Here is a 9,669-nt window from a genome sequence, read left to right on the forward strand (position 1 = left end):
TGTCTTTTAACTCCTACTTTTTATCCCTTCTAGTAGGCTCTTTTCCAGTCCTTGCTGAAGAGTAAATGCTTTTTCTGTGTATTCCCCGCAGGCTGCCCTACTTTACACCATCACCTTGGAGATGGAAAACACAGTTCTCTGCAAAATCTGCTTGTCACGATTCCCAATTTTTTGTATCGGAGGTGAGGCAGCCAAACCCTGACCCCGCTGAAATCCCTGGGCAGTCACAGTCGAGTGGGGGCCGTGCCTCCGGGAGGGAGGCACAGAGAAGTATTTCGGACATTCCTCGCAGGTCCCGGCACAGCTTTGTGCGTCTCCTTTGTTCTCCGGCAGTTTCCATGGTGCTCCCGCTTTTGTGTGCAGACCTGTCTGCGGGCAGCACTTCTTCTCCAACGCCGGCTGATTTCCCGAGGCGAGGCGGCGCATCGCACTGCGTGCCCGTGCTGCAGAGCTGCCGGGCCTCGGCCACCGCCGGCATCCTGCAGCCTGGCACTCGGGAACCTCGGGAAACTACGGCTTCGTGTGTTTTAAAGGAACGGAGCGATACGCATTAACCCAGCTCAGCCTTTCGCCGGTCGTGTTTAGCAGTATGAGAGGAGGGCTCTTATCCGAGGGGATCGTTGCTGTAAGATGAAAAGGCAGGGCAAGAAGCAGCAGCCATGCTGCTGTTTGCTGCAGCACTCTGCAAATTCGATGTGCAGATGATCTGTAGGTGTAACAAAGCATCGTTCCCCTCACACAGGCAAGGATGAACTCATTTATCTGTTACCCAGCTGTTAATTCTCTGCTGATCGTTCTGATACCGGGAGCACTGACCTCCTGAATGGCATCAGCAGGGAGGAACTCGTGGTCCTCACGTCAGGCACAAAGTCAGAATAACCTGTCCTCTGCTATTTATGCCCAGGAATAATATCCCTCAAGAAACCCTGAGCCTTGAGCCTGCTCAGAGGATCATAGTAGAGGGCTTAGAGCCCGAGACTAGAAATATTTCAGCGGGAAAACGGGTTCTGTGCATCTTACAGGCTGTTCATCCAAAAGGAACTGGAGTGTAAAATCACTGCCCAAGTGAAAAAGCAGGCGAAAGGGCAAAGCTGTGCCAAGGGGGGAATTGTAACTCCCAGGCACAGCAGAGAGTACATTAAGTGGTGGGAATAAGGCTGGAGGTCTGTCAGCAGGAATGCACTTTAACCCAGGACCTGCAGATATCAATAAGAAAAAACATTAATATCAAAATATAGAGAGAATATCACTGTGGGCACAAGGGTGGCTAAGAAAGAGATGTCTGCATCACAAAAACTAAATACTGCTTTTTCTTCACTAAGGTGAAGCTTGTACTGTGTGCTGGGAGAGAACAGGCTGCTTCCCCAAAGCTGGACATGGAAACGAGCGTTTGGTAAGCCTTGGCAGAGGTTTTCAAGGATGCCTAGGAAATTATAATGCCCAATTAAGTAGGAATTGGTCATCCAAGTCCCTTAGGCGGTCCTGAAAATTGCAGCCACTCTGCACTGCATCTCATTTTCAGTCAGATTTTTCCCTTCTGCTTCTCTTTGCACTCCTCTTCCAGCACCATCCGCAGCTCCTGCTGGCACAGAGCTCCAGCTGGAGCTGAGGCCAAGGAGCAGGGCTTGGACATATGGCATTCCAGCAGCCTCAGTGGGGACAGAAGAGGGGATAGTCTGCCCCTGTTGGGGCCATTCAGAGCTGGAGCTTCTCTGTATTAGCTTAGCTTCCTAGGAACCCCTGGGAATTTTACTATGTCCTTGATTTCCTTCAGCAGCTCCACTCTTGGAATGGGCTGTGCCTGGGCACAAGAGATGAGGGAAGCCCTTTACCTGGCAAAGCCTTGGGAGATAAGAAAGGAGTGAAAAAAACTCATTATTTTAGAGGTAGATTTGCAAGAAAACAGGAGGGAAACCTCATTCTAAAGGTGAGCAGGAACAGCATCCCAAGGTTTCCTGGGAGCCCCGCTCCAATACCACCTTTAAATATGGAAGACTTGCTCATGGCCAGAGCACTGCTTCCCTCTCCCCTGGGTCTTAGTTTTCCACTGATTCCGTCTGATCCAGCCTTTTCAATGACTAAATCTCCATTTCCCACAACCTGCTATCAGTTGTTATTCCTTCTCAGCCCTCCTCCTCATCCAGACCCATCCAGTTTATCTGTGGCCCTGGAGTTCCTGAGCTGTGTTGCCAGCCTGCAGCAGGTTGGAACTGTGCAGGTACTTCCCAGGAATAAACCTACTGGTTGCGCAGAAGGCACGGTGGTGGGATCCAAGGAAAGGACCTGTCCTTGTGTGACAGAGGTGACCTGGACAGATGTTCCTTTTGGAAGTACCAGGACACGGAGAGTGGCAATGGAACAAACAGAGGTGAGCAGGATGAAAGCTCTCTCTTGTACGGGTTTGGAAAAACATCCTCTACACCTGTAGTATTCCACAAGTGAGGAATAACGGTGCTTTCCCATCAAACAGCCGGTGGCTCTTGTTCAGCAAAAGACATGCCAGGTGTTCCGAAAAGCTGCCAAAAGCGTCAGCAGGGGAGGGAGGGAGGGATGCAGGGACACGGAGCTGGAGGTGGGGCTAAAGGTATTGGCTAAATCCCGGCGCAAACGCAACTAAGTAGTTTCTAAATTAATTAGCAGGTAAGGCTAAATTTAGCCTCTCCCTAATGCACTAGGAACCGTGGTGACTTTGCAGCCTGTGCTTCCCGAGGCTGCTTTTAGCTCACGGCACTTGGATGCGGGAAGGGCTGATGGGAATGACCCGGACTGTGGGACAGGCTCTCGAGTCCAGGGCAGGGCATCAGTCGGAATTTTGCAGAGGGATAACGTCGATTAACAGCTTTGCTACACCTCGTGTTAAAGAACAGAACTATTTTTGGAAGGGAACTTGAGTGAAGCAGCAAACTCTTTCTCTGCTGAATAAGGGGGTCATTTGTTTTAATAGCAGATTGCCGCGTAAGGAGACAGGGATTTTGGTGAGGATTTGTGAGGTGATGCTGCACTTAAAACATGAGTGAGTGAAGGTTTCCTGGGGCAGGAAGGCAGGGAGTGGTGTAATGAGCTACTGTGGCTAAAATTGAGCTAAATTAACGTCATTAACCATGGGAACCCCTTGCCTGGGAATGGAATGGATTCATTTTAACTCAGCGCTTTCAAAGCACCTTTCTGCTGTGGTTATTGTAGCTCCACCAGCTGTTTGGGCTTTGTTTCCGAGGGAAACTGTATTCCCAGAAATTCCTCTCTTACACAGGAGATCAGGCTCTCTGAGTATAGGGTTCCCCGTGGCCCTAAAATATCTGAATGTAGGCAGCAGGGAAGAACCGTGTTCCACCCAGGTGGTGGCCAGAAGGCGCTCCAGGCATTGAAAACCCTGCGCGTGGGTGTGAGCACAGGGTGGGATATGAGGATAATCGCACCTGGAAATATCCCTTGTTTCTCTCCATCCCTAAGCCGCGGGTTTACCCCCGTATTTTCACACTCGGATCCGCAGGGGAAGGTGTGAAAACAAACCCCCCCCCCGGGTTCAGCAGCAGCAGGGGATGCTCCGGCTGGGGGCACGCGTGGGGTGTGTGCGTGTGGAGGGGTCGCGGCCAGGCGTGGAGGAAGAAGGGGGTGTGCGAGCACGGGTGGGATGTACCGGGCGTGTGTGTGTGTGCGTGTGTGTTGTGTGCGTGTGCGGGGGAGGACGAGGCGGGTCCTCCGCCCGCGCCGCCCGCCGGCAGCCGCCGATCTGTCCGTGTGAGCTCATCGGCAGCGCGGCCGCTGCCTCCCGCACCCACCCACCCACCCACCGCACACACACCCACCCACCCACCCACCCGCGCTGCAGCACCAGCGGCGGCGGCCGCCCCCGGGAAGGTCACCCGCGGGTCCCCGGCATGGTGGCGGCCGCGGGGGGCTGAGAGGAGGCGGGCGGCGGCGGGAAGGAGCCGAAGATGGCTTCGCCCGCGCCCCCCGCGCCGGGAGGCGGCCCCTCGCCCCCCGCCGGCCCGCCGCGCCTTCGCCAGGTGGGTGCTCCCCTCCGCGGGCGGCGGGGCCGGGGGGGATTCCCCGCTGCGGGGCTGGGGGGCGGCCCGCGGGATCCACACCCCTGGAGAGAGAGAGAGCGGGAGGGGGGGGGGGCACGGAGCCCGCGGGGAGGGGCGGGATCCAGGGATGCCAGCGGCCCCCAAGCGCGTCGGGGGGCAGGTGGATGATGGAGCGATGGACCGATGGTTTCTATTCTATTCAATAATAATAATAAAAGTCGGTAAAATAACCCCAAACCCCATCTCCACCCCAAAATCGCCCCAGGCGGCACCTGTGCAGGTGTGCCCGCGCAGCCACACGCGGGGGGGAGCGTGGTGTGCACACGCGTGTGCGAGTTCCCAGTGGTGCAGCGCCGTGTCGTGTCGTGCTGCATCACCGCGGTGGCACAGCGGGGCCAAAGGCATGAATAAAATCTTAATTAACGTAATGCAGCAATTTCCAGGAGGCTCTTGCTGCATGCAACGCGCTTTTCCGCTCGCGTCTCGCTTCCCCGAGTAAAGGAGAGAGCTCCGGCTTTTGCGGCGGCTGCTGCATTAATTTACATTTGGAATGGTGAAGTTGGGCGCGGGAGTTGTTGGGTGTTCTCGACCTGGGAAGGCCGAGCTGCTGGGTGTCCGTGGGGCTCGTTCCACGAGCGCTTCGTGCCTCCTGAAAATGGGGGAGAGGCAGAAAGGGAGGGATGTGGTGCTGGTGTGTTCAGCTTGCTCTCTTCTGCTAAGGCTGTAATGTTATGGTGATTATTAATAAAGAAAAAAAGATTAATCGAGGAAAAGCTGTTGTAAAGAAGGATTCCCGGTGAGTAATCAGATTAGCATGGGGTGTATGTACTCAAACATAAATCCAAATATAAATCCCATCCTGCTCTTTTCCCCCCCTCTTCTATTTTCACTGGTGGTATCGTTGATGAGGAAATCCCACAGGCCTGGAGTTGGGACAGACATCTGAGAGTTTGGGGGAATGTTTAAACTTGTCAGTGCCCTTACATGCAGGAAGTTTGGGCTGGGCAGCTTCAGCAAAAAGGCCTTTTGTGTGGGTTTGCTTCTGACCCCGGCTGGAAATGGCACAAGAACAGCTGCCCCCTCACCCCCACGTATTTTGGCACTTCCTGTTCCCTTCCCTGCTGGAAGCCAGAAGAAAAAAAAATCTCTCCAGTTTATTGCAACCTTCAGTAGGTGTGATCAGCAGTATCAGCAGCGTAGGTGAAGAGTGCTGGGTATGGAAAAGAAGTTCCAGGTAGCGGAGGAAAGGGTTGGGGATGAAGACCCCAAGCACTGAGAATCCTCATCAAAGCTGCCTTCTCTTTGCCCATAACTTATTCCATGTGCAGTATCCTTCCGAGCACTGGCAGCTCCCTGCCACCATCCTCCTTGTTTGAGACCTTTGGGTCACTCCTCAGGATCTGGGAAACACGAGGTCACCGGTTTTTGGCTGGCTGCACATCCAGCAGCAAATGGGGACCGCTGCGCTCTCTGGAGCGTTCTGAATCGACTTCTCCCGGGGTTATTCATTTTACATGAGGAAGAGACATGACAATGTAATATCCTGAATTAGTAGGCAGAAATCACTCATTAAAAAATTGACTACTACAGCTGTTTTACTGTCTTCCTCTGCATTTTGTCCGCTCTATATTTAGAATTATTTTTAATTGCATTTAGAAAGGAATGACTCATCGGGCATGTTTCTGAACTATGGCTGGGGTAGAGTGGGGTATTTATTTGGATTTATTTATTTGAATTTTTGCTGCCCTTCAAGAAGACATCATACCCAGGTTATTGGTGACCTTCACAGGAGTAAAAAACTCCGTGAATAAATTCCCAAAAAGCCCCTCCAGACCAAGGTAAAGAAAGCAACAGTGGCTGAAGTCAATCTGTTTTCCCGTAAATCACTAGCAGTCTCCCAATTTACCAAGCATTTCTTGCACCCTTAGGAGGGAAGAAGAGTAAAAACCAAAAGGGAAGAGAGCACATTTGCCTGTAACCATTTGTAGTGACTTTTATTATCACAACACACTTTTGTGATGACGCTGAATGAAACCTGATGATGAAGTCAGCAATGTGCTGAATTCCTGCTACACTGGAACCTCTGGGAGACCCTTCAGCTTAGTCGTGTCTTGCAGCTTGAGCACGAAACTCATTGAGGAAGGTGCTCAAACCAAAGTTGTATTTTTTTTATATATGTTTTTATCCTGTCTTTCGTTTAAGAGATCTCTGAAATTGTCCTCGTGTTAAATATATATTTGGGGGGGCGCTTGCAGAACCAAGGCTCTTATTTGCATCTGTGAACCTGTTCCAGCCAGAACTGTATTTTCCCTTAAACACCTGGGTTATTATTCCATTTAAGTTGTGCTGAAGGTCCTGCAGTCAAGATACCAGTGACATTTGTTATGTAAAGATTAAAAATATACCGAACAAAAAGCCAAACTGTTGTAAATTACACCGTGGAGACCATTGTGTTTGGAATAGGATGGAAGTTGTTTCTTTTGTTAGTAGTCATGTGAGTTATTTCCACGTTTTTTTCCTCCCAGTTGTCAATGCTGCACTTGTCGAAAGGAAATCTAAACACTTCTCACATTAAAAAATACAGCCACTGTGATGAACTTTGCAAACTAAATAGTCAGTTGTTCTCTGATGGAGCATCATGGCACTCAGGAACTGCTATCCCACTGCACCTCTGAGCATGCAGGAATAAATTAATGTTCCTAATCCATTATCTGATACGGAGAGAAAGTGTGCAGGAGTGTCTTTTACTGACCTCAGGTAAAGTTCCTTATCACCGAGCAACGTACTGTGGTCACACGGTAATTTTCCTGCTGTCACGGCATTATTGATCCCCCTGAAATCCCTTTATCCCATCTCATTTTCTTTTGCTAAGATACCTGTCTGAAATAATGCCTGGAAGTGGATGTCCTCCTTTTCCCATTCAAGCTTTTTTATTTTTTTTATTTTTTTTTTTATTATTATTATTTTTAAACCTTGAAATGTGGTTGGACGTATTTGGAAATCCCCAAGGACGGGAAGGTTTCTGGGATTCCAAACTCATGGCTTGGACTAAGAAGCACCAGTGGAGAGAGAACACCACGGTGCCCAGATGAGGAGTGCTGGGGTGGATGTGGGAAGATGCAGAACAGAGCTCCTGGCCTCCTGCTTCTCCAGGGATGTTTCTGTGGCAGAGAAGTTCTGTGTTGTGAATCCGTCTACTTCATCTCAAATCCTATAGTTTTCCAGCCACTCAGTTTGGGTTGGTCGATATGAGGTCTGCTCCTAGGGAGCAACTGTGTGTGGGAGACTGCAGCAACCAGTTTCCTTTTTCTTACTTACTTTCCTCAAGAAGTTTCCCCCTAACTACTGGATTTTGCCTCTTTTATACTCTGTTTTATACTTTTTTTTCCACTTAAAACTTGTGTCCCACTGATATTAGAGGTTACCTTCTGGGCAATTCATACCACTGACTATTCATATGCTGCTGCTGTGCTTTGTTCCTGCCTTTTCTAACCCACTGCTGAGATTTTTTCCTACTGCAGGATGTTCTTTGTCTTCTACTAAGAGTTGTCAGGATTTAAGGATATTTTCAGCTTCTCTTCCATGGATGATTTAGGCAGATGCCTTGCTTTGGACAACACAGTGTTTGCCTTCACCCCTTTGCTGGTGCTCATTCTAGTTCCATAACTTCATAAATTACATTGGTTTAATTTCCCCATTTTCAAGGTTTCTTTGAACTTTAATTTGATTCGAGCTTGTTTTTAATTTCACCTTCTGCTACTATAAAGGATTAGAAGTAATTTGTTCAGAACCTAGAATGACTTGAAAAATCAGCATAGTGAAGCATTCACTTAGAACACTTCTATTCCAGTGAACTCTGTCTGCCATATCAGAGGGAAAATGGTGCTAGAAAATGTCTTCTCCCTGAATTGAAATGATGAAATATAAAACATAATGAACCTGCTGCATAATAGATGTAGACTAATGTAGGAAAGAGTAATTACAGTTAGTGCATAAATGACTACGTGTGTCTAGGTTGCATATAAAAATTACTGTGCTACAGTGTTATTTGGGTTGCAAAATGAAGCACTGAGTAGTTACAAACTAATAGAATTAAGGCCTGTGTAATCTTAATTCTGTCCCCCTCTGTGTCTGTCCTATTCACTGAATTGGGTTCTGGAAAATAAAAGCTTGAAGTGATTGTATAATTAGGAATAGAATTGCAATATATGATAACATGCTGTAGGATAACAAATACACGTCTTCCACACTGCCAATCTGTTGATTTTAAGCCCACTATTAACACAAGGGAAATGGTGATTTTGGAAAGTGAAGGCATTTTGCAGGCAGAGATTAAAGGTGCAGTTCCAGCTCCAGGCAAAGTTCTCCTGGCACCTGGGGACCTAGTGGGGCTTTTGTAAAAAGTAACAAAAGTTCTCCATAATAAAAATCTGGTGTGTAACATTAATGCCCATCCTTGCTTATTTATGTCATGGAGACATGATAGAATAAAGTGAAGTGGAGAGTCTGTGTCTGGGGTTTGGCTACATTTATTCCAAGGAGCACTCTGAACTCTTGGAAATCAGCAGATCCCTGCAATTACACATGAGACTCTAAAATAAGGGAACTGTGATGAATCGGCCCAATTTACACAGAAGATGCATGTGAAGATTTACTGCTTCCACCAGGAAGTTTCCAAAGGACTTTCCAAAGTGCTGATTGCAACCTGCAGTGGAGGGGAAGAACTGAAGTTTTAAATTCATGTCCCAACTGGGTTGCAGAGAAAGTGTGGAAAAGCAAAATAAAAGAATGGAAAAAGAAAGGCAGGTTGCAAAGCACTGTCTGTTCACAGACATTAAACACGTGCTCAGATGGAGTTAGTTTAGTAAATAGTGCCGGGTGTCCTGATGTTTGTGGAGTATTGGAGTAGCTAAACCTCGGGGAAAGGGAAAGAGACGCGATCCTGCAAATATTTACTCCGGAGCATAAATAAAAACAGACATCGATGGGCTTGGATGTATTAAAGGGACGGTGCTTCCTGACAGCACCAAAATCAAAGGGGGGGGGGGGGAAAGCCGTGTGCTTAATTGCACCAGCTGGTGCTAATTGGGCATCACCACGCTGAGGAGCTGCACCTGTGGCGGAAGGTTCCAGAAGCAGGAGCTGCCTCGGTGGGGCTGCTCGTGGGACACGCACAGGTAAGGGCTAATTAGGCTGGGGCTCGTCAGGCTGAGGAGCTGCACCTGTGCTTGAAGGTACTAAAAGCAGGCGAGCAGAAGGTGCTCCCCTTAGTCGGACTGTGGTGCTGCTCCTGGGATCCACGCAGGTAAGGGCTCGGTTTACTTTTAACTATTTGGGGTTTTTTTTATGTGTCTTTTTAATAGAAATGCCTAAGGGAGAGGGGTTGAGGTGGTGGTTGTAATTTGCTGCTCGTTCGTGCTGCAGTTCTACAGTGTTTGTTTGTGAGGCGCTGTGGTTCTTGTGGAGTTTCTTGTGAGGCGTTTTCTTCTGGAGTTTCTTGGAAGGCTCTCTGGGTTTTTTTGTGGGGTTATTTTTTGTCCGTGTGGCTTTAATTTGTTAGGGTTTTTTTGCGGGGGGGGGGGCAGTACTGCTTTGCAGGGGGGTTTTTTGGTTTAGTTTGGCTTTCTTATTTAAATCTTTT

General features: G+C 48.8%; 2 protein-coding genes across 3 annotated transcripts in view; both read left to right on the forward strand.

Moving 5' to 3' along the window:
- The window catches only part of LARP7 (La ribonucleoprotein 7, transcriptional regulator), a 38,671-nt gene extending 30,196 nt beyond the window's left edge, over positions 1-8,475 (forward strand). The window contains exons 16-18 of one of the 2 annotated variants that reach the window (XR_005565558.1): positions 92-182; positions 293-2,368; positions 6,554-8,475. The gene's annotated coding sequence lies outside the window, so the exon portion shown is untranslated. Of the gene's footprint in view, positions 1-91; positions 183-292; positions 2,468-6,553 lie in introns of those variants that run through there. The other variant, XR_005565557.1, reaches the window with a different exon arrangement.
- The window catches only part of ANK2 (ankyrin 2), a 261,559-nt gene continuing 255,616 nt past the window's right edge, over positions 3,727-9,669 (forward strand). Inside the window, exon 1 of the mRNA XM_039386600.1 lies at positions 3,727-4,007. Coding sequence (XP_039242534.1) covers positions 3,936-4,007 — 72 coding nt within the window. The 5' untranslated portion in view covers positions 3,727-3,935. The remainder of the gene's footprint in view (positions 4,008-9,669) is intronic.

Source organism: Pipra filicauda, unplaced genomic scaffold (genome assembly GCF_003945595.2).
Source record: "Pipra filicauda isolate LSUMZ 115617 unplaced genomic scaffold, ASM394559v2 scaffold495_size435866_pilon, whole genome shotgun sequence".
NCBI lineage: Eukaryota > Metazoa > Chordata > Aves > Passeriformes > Pipridae > Pipra > Pipra filicauda.